This window comes from Copadichromis virginalis, linkage group LG18, assembly GCF_057382275.1.
Source record: "Copadichromis virginalis isolate Kocher_CV1m ecotype Utaka linkage group LG18, C_Virginalis_male_GT1.1, whole genome shotgun sequence".
Classification (NCBI taxonomy): domain Eukaryota; kingdom Metazoa; phylum Chordata; class Actinopteri; order Cichliformes; family Cichlidae; genus Copadichromis; species Copadichromis virginalis.
Window position 1 is genome coordinate 22,743,606 of NC_140635.1, and position 15,081 is coordinate 22,758,686.

Genomic DNA, 15,081 nt, shown 5'->3' on the forward strand with positions numbered 1-15,081 from the left:
TTTCCACTGGTGACTAAGTTTCTGAGGCAACAGCAGCATAATCCTCTTCAGCAGCTTTGTTACAGAAGATAAGGGTGCGCTGGATGTAGACCTGCTTTACCCACCCTTGTTCATCCATGAGATGGTGTTGTGTAACGCAGGTGTAGGCATTCTTCACAATGAGCTTTATGAGGCAGTGCTTTACAAAGAAACAGAAGCTATGTAAAAATGTCACACTGATTGTGAGTTTTAAACAGTGACCTGACCTAAAAGACATAATCTTTGTTCTGAACTTTATGTTCTCTGTAAGATATCAAATCTAATCCACAATCTAATCGAGACTGGAGACATCAGATGGAGGAGTTAATCTTACACCAAACAGCACAGATGGCTCCTTAAACGAGCCCCATGGGCGAGCAGACCCTAAAGACCACGCTTGCCCTGACATCACGTGACTTGAATAGCTGGATTGTACAGACTCATCTGGTGCAGGGTATCTACAAACAGCATGATTAGAAAGCGAAAAGACAGAAAACTGAACTTAAAAGGACTTCAAGGGGAGGAAACACTGACATGGGGAATCGTCCTCCACCAGGTGGCAGTCTGTACAAAGACTGAGTGAATGTTTTAAAAGACGCATTTAATGACAGATCAGAGAATTTAATGAAAAACGTGAAGGAAAAGAGCGATATTTGCGCATGATGGGCGATTCAGCGGTCCGTTATCTGAACTTTGCATTACTCTCCCTTTAAATGTTCTCTCATTAGAGGTGCCTCCTGCCCGAGGTGAACTTTGACACCTGCAGGACAGCTGCAGGCTTATTGGCGCTGAAGGTTTCATCACAGATCAAAAGGCAACGTGACGCTGCTTTAAATCATCTCCTGCGTTCAGCGGCAGCGCAGAGGGCGCTGCTTTAACATGACTCGGTGCACAGCTCTGAAACGTGCTTAGGAGGGACAGATTTCTTTTTTATGTGGAACATTTTTAAGGTTCACCATAGAGACCAAACAACACGTTTACAAGAATGAGGCCACCGATGGAAATCAGCGTTTTTCTCCTTTCTCTTCTGGCACCTGGAGTTTTATACACAATGAACAACATCCCAGCGCTTCAGGAGTAAGTGTGTGTGTAGTCGGATCATTTCATTCTAATCTCGGCCTGTTGTGTGGAGGCATGGTAAAGCCGCCGATATTAATAGGCTTATGAAGCGGCCCACAGCCTGAAGGGAAAAGGGCGTGTTTACCCAGAGGAGAAAAAAAAGATTCACCAAGGCTGGAAAATCTAATGCTGTGAACTTAAGAGATCCGTTATAAAGTCTTAAAACGTAGGCCTAAATCTAAATTAACGGAGTGTAAGGCTATATCGCCCACGATAATGAGCGTTAATCAATCAGTGTTACATCCCCACACTGCTCCGAGCTTTTGAATTTCACCAAAGAGAAACTGGCAATTAAAGAGCCGAGAAAGCTTTGAAAATAATCAAGTAACAGAAATGTTAATCTTTTTGAACCCTCTATCTAAACGTCCTCCTTTTGTGGCGAAAGCTGCGATATTTCGCAAAATTAGATCATTTTAAAGTCTCGTCGATCGTCACTGATCTTGAGTTAATTTTTATAAAGCACAAAATGAAGTTTAAGTTTTATTCAAAGACTTGTCGTTTTATAATAAAGCAGCTTAGAGAGAATTAATTATCTACGTCGATCCTGATTTACTGGTTAATGTTCTCCAGAATAACTTTGTTGTGTCTGAACTCGTCCTCAGACCTCTGGTTATCTTGGGGATGGGAGCGGTCATCCTGGGGTCTGTGCTTCTCCTCCTCTTCCTCACTGTGCGGCACAAGGCCAAAGTGGACCCTTTGTTCTATGGTACAGTCACACTAACACATGCTTTCATATAAATGAGTAAAGTCCAGGTGGACGGTTGTTATTTCTCTTTCTTTCTCTGTATGTTTGCAGTGTTCGCAGAGTTTTCCTTCACCTGCCTGGTGGGTCTGACCAATGCTTTAGAGCAGGATGGGTTCATCTCTGGCTTCATGGGCTTCTACATAAAAATGGTAACCTCTCGCTTTTCTCTCCAAGACTGATCAGTTTTGGGGTTTTTTTTACTTCATAAGTTTAAATGTTAAAGTTTGGATGTTTCTTTCCCTTCAGGGTGAGCCTCATCTAACCACTGCCTATGCATTGATGATGTCTTACTGGGAGGGCATCGTTCACTTCATCCTCTTCCTCGTTATCATCCACCGCATGTTCTCTGGGTAGGTTTTGCCGCTGCCGTCACAGTCTCTCATGTCTGTGCTTTAGTGAGACCTCTGACTTTCTGTCGTGCAGGAAGTCGTATCGTAGCCTGGGCCTGCTGTGGGCAGGCTCCTCCATCGCTCATCAGATCGTTCACATCCCAGGAGTGGTCATTGGTGAGAGCAGCATGAACACAGTCTGGTCAGATCGGCGCAGTTGTTTGTGACCACGTGTATTGATGAAGTTCTCATTTGTTCAGGCAAGTATGGGTCCAACATTCGACCAGCGTTTTGGAGGAATATCCCCTTCTTTTTGGCACCTTTCTGGGCAGCCTCGCTGCTCTTTAGCAGACCCAGAGAGATGCAAGTCATCACAGCAGATAAGGTAAAAAGTTCTCGCTTTTAGGATGTGTTCATTATACACCATATACTCCGAGAGTAGTCTAGCCAGAATCTGGTTACAGCTTACATATCTGTGCATTAAACTTTAAAATTCTGTAGCCACCTTTCTAATTAGGAGTCATGCTCAAGGTTGGAGACTAACTCAGCTGTCATAGGGCAAAAGGCAGGGTACACTGGGACACAGGGCTAGCACAGAGACAGACTATTCCCACTCATGCTCACACCCAACTGAGACTCATCAGTTAACCTGATATGCACCTTTGTGGATCGTGTGATGTCATCTGATTGTTGGGGTTTTCTCTCTGTTATGGTTCATGGGTTTCTAGGGTCTTTACCTCACAATATAAAGCACCTTGAGCGGAGTGTTGTTGTGATTTGGTGCTACATAAGTGACAGTTAGACTGATTTAAATTTGAATAGAACAGGATCCAAATGACATTAAATTATACTTTAAAAAAGTGTGTGTATGTATGTAAGTTGGGAGAAGAAAATTGTTGTTTTTGCATATGAACTCCAGATGGTGTCAGAAAACTCATTTGGGGACATTTCTTCACAGTTGGCCTTTTTGACTTGTACCCACAATAATATTTATTCCACCTGAAATGCATTTTTAGTACTTGGAAAAACTCTGTTAGGTTCAGGAGGTGCTGGAGGGTACGTAACACCCTCTTGCTTGCTGTGAATTTTCCACACAGTTACATTCTTTATTCCCACGTGAGCTCAGTGGGACATCACACAGGCTTCCCACTGGGGAGCAGGCAGTTTGAGAGCTGTTTTAATATCCAGTTTGACTGTGTTAGACATTTGTCTTCTCACAGGCAGCTCCGCTGGGTAATCTCCAGACACGTTCAGTTTTCCGATGCCCGTGTGAAAATAACCTGTACGCTGTAAAATGAACAGCACCAACATCAACTGTGAACATTTCTGTGTCGAGCAGATCGCTGCAGAGCAGAAGAAAAGTCTGCTGTTTCGACCCATTGACCTGCTTCTCTCACTGCTGTTACTGGGATCCATGGCCTTCTCCGTGTTTAGAGGCTTTGTAAGTGAAACATCACAAGACCTTTTCTGCGTGTCGGTACTTGCGCTTCTGTTCGCGCTCCAGTCTTAACTCTCTTCGTGTTGTGCTGCAGGTAGTGCTGGACTGTTCTCTGGACACCTGTTTCACCTACATCTATCAGTATGAGCCGTACCTCAAAGACCCCGTTGGCTTTCCCAGGGTTATGGTGAGTCTGGAGACCGAAGACTCAGAAACTGAGTTAACTCTAATATAATATGTAGTTTATTGTTTAACTGTTTGGTGCACAATTCCTTTAGATGCTCGTGTACTTATTCTATGCACTGCCATTGCTAACGGTCTTCATCTACGGTCTGAAAACACCTGGATGTAGCTGGATGTTGGACTGGACCATCTTCGTTGCCGGCGCCATGGCTCAGGTAATTGTAGTTTTCTCATCTCGTGCTGTGATTAATATTCGTTTAAACAAAAGGAAAAATGGAAAGCTTCATGTTGACTTCCCTCCCCCTCACTCGCTGTTCCCTCCAGACCCAGTGGTGCCATATCGGAGCATCTCTGCATTCCCGCACTCCCTTCACGTACCGAGTCCCAGCAGACAAACGGTTGCCTGTTATCGCTCTCAATGCGCTGCTCGCTGCTGCACCGGCGCTGCTGGCCCTGCGCTGCCACACAAACCCTGCTTATTTTATGAAACCTGTTCCTGCGGGACAATCCAACAGCAAGAAAAAGGAAAACTAGACCACACGCAAGCCACGGACTGGTGAGGAATGCTTACTGGGGCACGAACTGAATTAAATGCACACATTTTTCATCCCTAAAACCCAGAGGAAATCTAAAAACATTGCTCTCTCTGACTCAACTGTTAAAAAAAAAAAAATCAGTCACCTCACCCAGCACTTCCTGTATGGACTTCTGGACCCTGATAAGGAGGCTGTTGATGGAGGTGAGGACCGTGATCAGATCGCACAGCGTTCAGGTGACTCATGCAGACACCCAGTTTGTATCGTCACAAAACTTCAACTAACCTGAACCATGCAGGTCAGCAGCAGCACCGGAGAATGATTCAGTCCCTTTTTCTTTTTTTTTCTATACAGAAATCTAAACCAAAGCTACAAAATTTGAAGATTCATTTTTTTGATCTTGAATATTGCAACTTTCACCCTTCTGTGATTTTTAGCACCCCCAACGCTAACTGTGAGTATATTAAATGTTGAATATCAGCTGAATCCTCTGTAGGCTGAATAACTTAAGAGTTGCTGATAAGAGAGATGACTCACTCGAGCTGATAGCTTGGAGAAGAAAAAACCACCTGGTGATTGACGTTGTGGTCTAGCCTTCATGTGACTGGAGCCTATAAAGAAATCAGACAGATACTAATCGCTATTCCAGTCCACTCCAAGTCCAGACTGTCATTTTCAAGTTAAATATTCAGTTTACAGTCATGTGAAACGGGGAAAGGAAGCACATGGAATTTGTTTTTGCTTAATAAACGACTTAAATGATTACCACGCTCATTCTTTCTATCTACAGTTTGAGAACTGGAGCGCTGAACTGTGGCTATTTTTGTATTATAAAAATGGGACACAGATTTCTCGCTGCTAGCTGTGCATGTCAGTGTTTGATTAAATTACATTCTCATTAACCTTTTTCCTTCGCTAAATATTGAGAATATTTATGACTCTCATATCACGTCTGAGCTTCTAAACTTAAACGCACTTCTTCCCGAACCAAGTGGTTTACGGGTTCAGCAGTCGCGTCTCCGCAGCTGTCAGTGTTTTCTCCAGCTGGTGATGTCATTGTGCCCTACTGCACTGCTCAAGTTATCAGACTGATAAGAGGTGAACCCTGGATTTAGGTGAGCTGTCAGACACAGCGGCCATAAGGATTACTGCAGGAAACGTCTCAAAAAGCAAAAAAAAAAAACATGTTTTGGCTGCTAAAGTGTCATTTGACTTTGTAAATAGAACATTTCCCTTTTTTGTGTACATACAATAGGATATGCAGGACACAGCTGAATGTAAGATGCAGTACAAGAAGTTTGATCACTGAGTTTGTTTGTTTTTTGTTTTTTTTGTCTTTGTCACAATTTGTGGCTCAGATTAAGTTTGTATTTTATAACACACTTACACACTTTAGAAAGCACAGTGCAAATAAACACAACCCTAACCCTGTAGGCTTTATCTTATTGCAACATGAGTGTCCATTAAAAACAGTTTAGTATGGTATAAAGTGTTGGACCCACCAACTGACTCTCAGTCATTAGGGTAGAGTCATGACCAGCCATACCGTCCGGCTCTGTAAATGAAACAGTGGGTCGTTTTTAAAAAGCTTGGTACTGTAATAGGAAGAAACTGATATTCCAGTGTAAGTGATGATACTGCAAAGCAGAAATATTTGGGAAACGCAGCAAATCAGCCAAATATAGTGGCAAACAATATAAAGTTTACAAGCTGAGTCCTGAGGCACATACCATGTAAAAGTCTTCATGCTCTGCTGAATCAATAACTGCAGAGCTCCAAACCTCCGCTAGCATCAACCTCGCGCCAAAAACTTCCCGCTGGGCACTTCATAGTATGTGTTTCAAAAGCTAAATTGCTCCTGGAGGTGTACTTTAATCAGGTCCACCTTTGCAAAAGAAGATATTTTGCTGCTTCAGGTGAGTAGAGCATCAACAAAAGCACTGTACAGAAGAGAACAGGCACTTTAAGTCAGATGTAGCATGACAGGGAGCTGTTGTGAAGGTGGGTTGCAAAGCAGCTTGCAGGATTCTGTAACTTTACCCAGACTAAAGTATTTTAAAGTGAAAAACCTATGATAATTTTCAACTCAATAGCATCCATAATTCACTTGAAATGATCTGTATTCATCTTATACTGAGTCCTGATGTTGCTCCTCAGTTTATCTATTGCCTAAAATAACCATTAAGAACTTCTTATTGACAAAATCCAGATGCTACAGTCAGATGATCCCTTGCCGCAAGGGGTCACCACAGCGAGTAGCTCCAAAGTTTTACACCAGATGCTCTTCTTAGTTTAACCCCACAGGGCATTTTTGTCTCTAGCTGGAACTGAGGTTTAGCTCGCACTACACTATGGAGCTAAAACAAAATAGAGAGATAATAGTAGGGGGAAAAACCCCGACTCAGATTAACTGATCTGATCAGGTTCTGGGTCGAGCATGACCTCGTGGCAAAACTACGCTGCGTTTGAAAGTGAAAACAGCTGATAGCATGAATGAAAAGCAGAACTTTTGTCCATTTTGTTCGCTTTATTAAGAATGGAGTACAACAGCAGGACAAAAAGTCATAACACCAAAAAAAGTGGATAACAGATCAAATATCAAAGAGACAAGAGACAAAAAAAAGAGTGACATTCTACACATCGTGTAAATATGGCCGTGCAAATTAGGTACAATCAAGTGGTTATCTCAAATTATTCTGTAATCCCACCCACACTAACTATGTCAATGGGACGTATACATTAGCTGAGAGTGCTTATGGGGATTGGGGAGTCTATCGGATTGGACAAGGTCCAGCTATTGATCAGGTTTGAGCCAATAACACACGTCACAATATTTACAGTACAGAGATTAGAGGCAATCAAATGATTAATTTTGTTATCGACTGATTGTTGGACTTACATATTGGTATAGAAAAATGGTGTTACGTCAGCTTTCTAAAGGATAAGTAAGAAAACAAGCATGTTCACTAGCAAATGATTCATAATAAATAGTAACATTACACAAACAGATATTAGAAAAAAAGCACGTCAGTCGAATAAAAGAGACCAGCTATTCAGGTGCTCTATGGAAAAGTAACAGCTACAGTACACGTACAAAAAGCTGGGATACCAGGACTATCTTGCATCAATTACATCTGTGCTTTGTAAACAGAATACTAAAATGAGTTACTTTTTTCATGTAGAACAAGCAAACCTTTCCAAAAAAGTGACTTGGCACTCCTCTAAGTTTCTGTCTTACATGCATACGTTCACACACTGCTGTCAGGCTGACAGACCAAGAGAAGGTTATAGTTTGCAGACGAGTGGAGGAGTTACTGTTTGGGAGGGCGGATGTTAGGGCGGTGCTAAAGTCAGTGTTCGCATGGACCTCGGTTAAAGAAAGCAGAGAGAAAATAAAAAGAAGCATCAAAAAGCATGGAGGTTAGATTATGGGGATAATCTTATTCACTGGGGGAGTAAAGCTAAGCAGAGAGCACGGTTAGTGGTTAGAAGCAGGAAGGGCAAATGGAAATTGCTGTGATCTACTGTCTTTCCTTATGGGCCATGGTTAGCACCTAGGCATTGTGGATGTTGTATTATTTGGTTCAGTAGTAGCTGTGTGCGTCCTCTCTGGCCTTGTGTCCCTCTCCTCCGTGTCTCCTGTGGCCGTGGCGGTCGTGGCGCTGGTTGCGGTGATGGCGTCGGTACCGGTGCAGTCGTCGAGCTGCAGAGGGGAGGAAATGGTGACACGTTGTATATGAGCTGCAGTAGATGAACAACACACTTGTCACTGTGCACAATTACTGCACTGTACACAAAAATCCCATATTCACTGGCTAAATCTCTGCATTTATTTTCTTACTCTTAAACGATCTGCTCTGAAAGAAGCTTAAGTGTGTAGTTGAACCATAAATACTCAAATACTCAAAATATATTTCCTTGCTGAAGGTTCCCATCGCTAATCAGTGGACTCTTCAATGCTACACAAAAGCCTAATATGAGCTGATACATTATTTATTAGTGAGTCACCTTTGTTAAGATGGGAAAGAGTTAATAAATGATCCTTAACAGACTTAAAGCTCTGAGGTTGGTTGATGCTAATTATCGGGTTTGATGAAATCTTCAAAGAGCTGCTTGGATTGTAATTTCACTGATTTTAAATGAATCATATTTTACTGCGTTGTTATGTGTGTGTGTGTGTGTGTGTGTGTGTGTGTGTGTGTGTGTGTGTGTGTGTGTGTGCGCGCGTCTGTGAGGTCATATTTACATCCAAGATCTTTACAGTTGCTTTGACTTAGTGTCCTTGTGCACAACAGAAAGAGAACATTTCTTTTCAGACTTTAACAATGAATCTTCTGTCTCTGTCTCACAACTATGAATGAAGTCATCATTTACGGGCTCTACTTGCCAAAATACGATCACAGGCATTATGAGTATTGTCACACACATTTATAGCGTTTATAGAGTGCCACAGACATGATTTGTGAGCATGGAGCACTCTGCTCAGACACGAATAAGGACGGAAGCGTACCGCTGGGAGGGGAGTAAGGATGTGAAGCGGGAGAAAAATGATGCGATATAGGAAAACGTAAAAGTGCAGAGGACAGTCAAGACATACAGAGATATGCATTCAACAAGAAACTGTGACCAAACAGACGTGTGTGAGAAGATGTTTCATTACTTTGATATACTGATGTATATGGTAAAAGTTTTGATAAGGTGTCCACTGTGAATCTAACCACTGCGTTTTGCTCACCATCAAATGGGCTTGCCTTTGTAGTTACACTAATGTGTCTGACACCTGCATTAAAGGTTTTCAATGTGTTAAACTCATTTGTGTGCATATATGCATATAAATCAATCTGAATTACAAAATTGATTCAAGAAATTTGCCCAACCAGTTCAGAAACTAATGACAAAAGTGACTCAATAAAACAACAACCTGGCAGAACCGTCTGAATTTGTAAGTGAGGAGCAAGGCGTGAAAATAATCAATAAAAAACTTGTATTGGTGGCACAGTCACTATTATAGAGCTCCAAAGTCACTACAATGCTGCAATGTTATGGTATAATAAAAAAGTAAAAAGGAGTTTCACATCTCAACTTCTACTCAGCCTGTATGTGGGGAAAAAAATTTTTTCTCCTCATACATGATGCTTTCAGTTTAAAGCGACCACTCACACTTTGTGCAGATGATCCTTGGTCGCTCCCAGCTCCCATCGGCCCGGCAGCGTGCGGTGGGGATGTGGCGCTGGTAGAAGCCTTCAGAGCACTGGTAGCGCACCACTGAATGGATATCATAATGTGATCTCCTCCGACCTATCAAATGGGCATTCTCCACCGCAGGCGGGGTCCCGCATAACACTACAAACAAACAGAGAAGCCTCATATCACTCATACAAAAAAGGCTGAATTCCTGAAGAGACATCCAGAGTTTATTTGACATTAATTAGAACAGACACACTAATAAATACCCATTAGAGCAGTCATCGCATATTTTTTTATGTATGTGCTAATGTATAGTAAATGAAAGCATCGCACAATATGCACAACAATAACTCGTGAAGGTCGTCATTTGCAGGAGTGCGCTGCCTCTAGATGGCAGCCTTGTTGCTGTATCTGCTGACAGAAAGAGCTGTTTTAAGGGGCTAGTCTCTGCAGTAAACAGGGACTACAGCCAAACCACAGAGCCATGAGATCACAGCCAGACAAGCAAACACTCTCAAATGACTTAATCCCTCTCCCCCTGTCCTCCTTTATCCTTCCCCGTCCTTTTCTAAGGCCTCTTGATGGTCTTCCATGTCTTCTTTCTTTTTTTCCCCCCAAGTCTATGTGATCTCATTGCTTTCACATTTAGGTTGACTGAATCCCAGAGGAAAGGCTTGGGTACAGTAAGTATCAAGAAAAGCTGACAAAAAACAGCTTGTAGGAATTTCACATGGCGTTTGAGAACAGGACAATAACTGCAGTTTCAGTTCTTCTGCCTGAACAAGTGTAAGTGGGGCCAGGGGAAAAAGATCTGCCAATGAGAGGAAGATTTAGATTGATATTCCTCTCAAAAATCAATACAGGTTTTAGCCTGAATCTCAGCCTTCACTTGTGCATTTTGTCAATTTTTGGAGCGTCTGCAGCGATGACCTTTTATAGAGCAAAAAAGCAACTTGTGAAGTGTAGCCAACTACTGATTTTCTGCATGAGAACTGGTGGCCAGCTGGTAAGTACACAGAAAACCCAATCATGTAAAGACAGGAGATCTTTGATAGGGAGCGTCCTTCCCTGTCCGATAATCTGAAAAGACCTTTTTCAGTTTTGTTAGCGAGCTGAGCATTGTTACAGTACCTGTGCCTTTCTTGCAGATGTAGGGCAGGTTGTAGTTGCAGGGCACGTCGTTCCACTTGCCGTCCTCATGGGCAATGGTCACCACGCAGTCCTCGCCACCTGCAAAGAAGTTATCGGGCTGGCTCTCCCTCCAGTTCTCGTAAACCTGCACGGCAGCAAACACCAGATTTCACCTGCATTTGAGTTCATCTGTAATTGTAGTCAGGCTGGGATTCTTGTCATATTTTTAAGTGAAAAGAAAAAAAATGGTATTTTTACACAAATGTGATTTTGTGAGCTTTAAACGTGTGTTTCCTATTGAGCTGGTTTATTATGATGACTTTTCACAGTCTGAAAACAGGAAGTGTAAAAAGCGATCACTGACCAAGTCGTTGGTGTCGGTCCACTGAAAGTCCTCTTCCACTGTGCGATCGTTCAGACCGATCCAGGCGTTGTCGTGACCGAGACCTGGAACAAACAGTACATGGCTTCCTTTCATTTAACTGCTTCTGTAAGATCTTTATTTGTGTATCTGATAGCATCACACCGCCACCTTCTCCCTCTTTTCCGTATAATCGAATTTGTGAATCATGTTTTTTGTGACTTGCTGCTTTCTCTTCTTGTTTTTTTTTCACACTCTACCTTTTATTGTTTTTATCCCTCAAGCTTCGATTTCACGCCCCTTGTTTGTGATGTATGATATTAATACTTTGTTCTGCTTTAATATTTTTTTCCTAAGAGTGTTGGGTTTAATTTGTGCCATTTGTCTTGATTGTCTCCTTCTTTTTCTTTCAAAAGATTATGACTGAATAAATCAAAATCACCCGTCAGACATACCGTTGATGAACTCCTGCTCGGCAGCAGAGACGACACTACTGAGGTGGGCGCTGTGCTCTCTGCAGTCTTTCTCTGCATCCTCCCAGGTGTGTCTGTGGGTGAAGTACCTGTGGGATGACACGGTGAAAGCAGATTTGATTCACATGTTATGCTTCCCAAAAGATTTAAATGATGTTCAACTTTAAAACGAGACATCTGATCTTCCGTGTTCAGTCTCTACTTTAACTCCGTCAAAAGCACGTTGGAGGAGATTTCCTCGCTAATGATCCATGCGCTCCAAGTTAATCTGCCTACCTATTGTGCTCATTTCCAGCACAATAGTTTCTGCCAGAGTAGCGTTGCATAATTCACAGTTCAAAATAACAATCCTTTTACCTGAAACAAGTTGTTTTAGAGTTGTTTTAGCTGTCACTCCCAGAAAGAAGTTTTGCTGCATGCCTGAGATCAACATATTAAGGTTATCAGCTCTCAGCGACACCATTAACAGCCAAGAGTGGAGAAAAATTTCAGAAGGCGACCAAAACCTGTCCTTTTGACTCATCGGGCTCTAACCTCATTATATGAAACTTTGAGGATGCTCAAAATGTGCAACCAGCGCTGTGGAGTGGAGCACTGTCGCCAAGAAGGCTTCTGTTTTTAATGCTAATAGAAGTTTGCATGTTCTCTTTTCCAGCTGTGTCCTCCACGTTCTCTGGATTATCCCAAAGTCCAAAGACATGCAGGTTAACTGGTGATTCTAACCTGGTCATGGATGTCGAGAATAAAGTATTATATTAATGTATGGTTAAAGTATGACTTGGCTAAAAATGGCTGCCCCTCCCTGAGCCTGCTTCTGCCAGCAGTTTCTTCCTGTTATAAGGGAGTTTTTCCTCCCCACTTTCACCAAGTGCTTGCTTACAGGTGGTCATCTGATTTTTGGGTTTTCTTTCTATTATCTTACAATATAAAGCACATTGAGGCAACTATTGTTATCATTTGATACAAATTAATTTGAATCTCCCCTCCAGCTCATCCATGTTATCTAGGGCATCTCACTCTGGTCCATCACCAGCAGCATCGAGACTCTGTCAGGATCCAGTCATTCCTACAACTTCTCTCTGCTAATTTTCTCAGTCTTTCCTGAGTAAACTGGCACAGAGCAGTAAAGTAAGCTGGTTCTGTTTTCCATGATTCTTACCTGTAGCAGTGGCCGTGGAACTTCCTCCAGCCGTGCTCACAACCTTCAACATCTGTAAAGAGGAAGGGAAGTTAAATTGTTTCTTCTTTAAACATAGTCAAATACAGCACGCTACGTGAGATGCTATAGTCTATATAAGGAAGCAGAATTTTGTTTTTTTCCTTCCATTTAGCAAATAAAGACTAAAACATATGACTCGCGCATCTTCAGAAGTAAAATACATGAACTGTAATTATACACAGGCTTCTTTTCCATTCTCAGCACACGTGGTTCTTTCTTTGCACTATTGGTATTCATTATTAACACCAAGGCCCGTAGAATCATTTATAACCGCAAAGGTTAGAAATTCATTAATCCTCATTACAACTAGTGCACGACATTCACACACAAACACAGGCAAACACACACACACACGCGCACGCACAAGGAGACGGATCTGTAGCTGGAGGTGTCCAAGACCAGTGCAGAGATGAATCAGCGATGTGTGTGTGTGTGTGTGTGTGTGTGTGTGTGTGTGTGTGTGTGTGTGTGTGTGTGTGTGTGTGTGTGTGTTTGTGTGTGTGTGTGTGTTCACAGGAGATTCACCCAGTATCTGTCACCCTGCACAAGTCTGCAACACAAATTTTGGAAACAAGGAGAACCTCTGGACTGAACAAGCTGTTCCATTTCCTTTGACTTTTTATTTAAGAATTGAAAAACATTTTGTCAGCTGTCCACTTTATTCTTTTTACTTTTATACTATATATCATCTTCTCAGTCTCCTTTATCTTTTTTGTTCCCACATTAATTTTTTCAAGCACTTTGAACTTATGCTTCAAAGGTGTTTTATAAATAAGTGCATCCAGATCAGCAATCTTTTTTTCTGTGGTAACAACAACTCTTCCTGGGGTCATTAAAAACGGGCTATTATCTACAAAAGTACTTTAGTAGCTACACATCTTCATCTGCTTGTTAAGGCTGGCATGTCTCATGTCTCATGGCAACAACTCAATACATTTAAGCATGTAGTCGTGCTCAACACAACCTGCTGAAGTTTAAACTGAGCCTCAGAATGTGGATGAAAGCTGATTTGGCATGGTTGTTGGTGCAGGTCTGAGTATTTGAGAAACTGCTGATGTCACACACAACAACTTTACAGTTTACAGAGAATGGCATAAACAGCATGAAAGCATGGATCCATCCTGCCTTGGATCAACAGTTCAGGCTGCTGGATGATGGTTTAAATGGAGCGGGAGATATTTTCTTGGCACACTTTGGGCTCCTTGTTACCAACTGAGTATCATTTAAACACTACAGCCAACCTGAGTATTGTTGCTGGGTGTGCTCATCCCTTTATGACCACAGTGTACCTGTTTTTTAACGACTTCTTCCAGCTGGATAACACTGGTTGTTAGCTCAAATCATCAGGAACTGTTTGGGTTTCTTTTTAACATAACATGGCAAGGTGTAACTATTAAAGCATCAGGAAGTGGTATTCCTATCCCCAGATTATTATTAATGTATTCATAATTATGAATAATATACTCTATATGATTTTATAATGTGTAATAGAAGGACTTTTGCTTTAGACATATTTTGATGCTAATACATTTGTACTTTACGTGAAGAAGAGTTTTGAGTGATGCTTGTAACTTGTGCATATTTTACACAGTTGTATTGCTAATTTCAGTGTAAAGCATCTAAATATTTCTGCAAAAATATTGCAAGACAGTTATCCACTCAGTTGTCTTGTGCAAAATCACTTCCACTGTAATATTGTAGGGTCTACCTTACAATATAAAGTGCCATGAGGCGACTGTTGTTGTGATTTGGCACTATATAAATAAAATTGAATTGAATTGAATATCATGTGTAGTAAGGCACAGATGATATCCACCAAGAGAGATCAAAAATGCCAGTTTCCCATTTTAAATGTTGCATTTATGCAAACATACATAAAACAGTTACTGCATTTATGACAATTACTAGTCATAAATGATAAATCAACATTAGTTTCACGTCACACACAGTAGAAGATGTTTTTTGATTCTTATCACCTGCTACACAAACCTGTGGAAGTGTGGATGTGTGGTGCTGACGAAAAACGGTGGAAATATTAACTGACGCTTTGAAAATAGTCTGTGGATTTACGTGCATGGCCAAATTCAGTCAGTATCTGTCACGCTGCAGCCCTGTGACACTCAGATACATTGTCTGATATCTGCAAGGCGACGCACCCTTGTGATATTGTGGTATGACACACGGCAGTAACAGATGCTGCACACTGATCAGGATTATTTCCACCAGCACAGTTAGCAACAAACCTTTCAGAGCAAGCGTCACAACGGTGAAAAGGCCAGTTTCAAACACAGACTGCAAAATAATTCCTTTCACACAGCTCGGAGTAATCTGTTATTTAATCA

General features: G+C 41.7%; 2 protein-coding genes across 4 annotated transcripts in view; one reads left to right on the top strand and one right to left on the bottom strand.

The window, feature by feature from the left end:
- Positions 1–816: 816 nt before the first annotated feature.
- LOC146687840 (transmembrane 6 superfamily member 2-like) lies at positions 817–5,131 on the top strand. Its single transcript, XM_085439682.1, has 10 exons — positions 817–1,095; positions 1,740–1,843; positions 1,934–2,031; positions 2,129–2,232; positions 2,306–2,388; positions 2,472–2,596; positions 3,551–3,652; positions 3,744–3,836; positions 3,928–4,047; positions 4,157–5,131. The coding sequence occupies exons 1-10, from the start codon at positions 1,004–1,006 to the stop codon at positions 4,364–4,366; spliced, it is 1,131 nt and encodes a 376-aa protein (XP_085295808.1). The 5' UTR covers positions 817–1,003; the 3' UTR covers positions 4,367–5,131.
- Positions 5,132–6,881: 1,750 nt separating this feature from the next.
- Positions 6,882–15,081, bottom strand: part of LOC146687841 (neurocan core protein-like) — a 108,161-nt gene continuing 99,961 nt past the window's right edge. For all 3 annotated transcript variants that reach the window (XM_085438474.1, XM_085438473.1, XM_085438472.1), the window contains 6 exons: positions 12,680–12,731; positions 11,503–11,609; positions 11,051–11,133; positions 10,687–10,831; positions 9,529–9,711; positions 6,882–8,071 (listed from right to left, as the gene is read on the bottom strand). In XM_085438474.1, the coding sequence (XP_085294600.1) occupies positions 7,953–8,071; positions 9,529–9,711; positions 10,687–10,831; positions 11,051–11,133; positions 11,503–11,609; positions 12,680–12,731 (689 nt within the window). In that variant the 3' untranslated portion in view covers positions 6,882–7,952. The remainder of the gene's footprint in view (positions 8,072–9,528; positions 9,712–10,686; positions 10,832–11,050; positions 11,134–11,502; positions 11,610–12,679; positions 12,732–15,081) is intronic.

Excerpts from the sequence above, each read along its gene's own strand:
- LOC146687840 (XM_085439682.1), top strand. The coding sequence starts at position 1,004 with ATGAGGCCACCGATGGAAATCAGCGTTTTTCTCCTTTCTCTTCTGGCA. Across the intron at positions 1,096-1,739 it reads AACATCCCAGCGCTTCAGGA|ACCTCTGGTTATCTTGGGGA; the intron begins GTAAGTGTGTGT and ends ACTCGTCCTCAG. Across the intron at positions 3,653-3,743 it reads TCTCCGTGTTTAGAGGCTTT|GTAGTGCTGGACTGTTCTCT; the intron begins GTAAGTGAAACA and ends GTTGTGCTGCAG.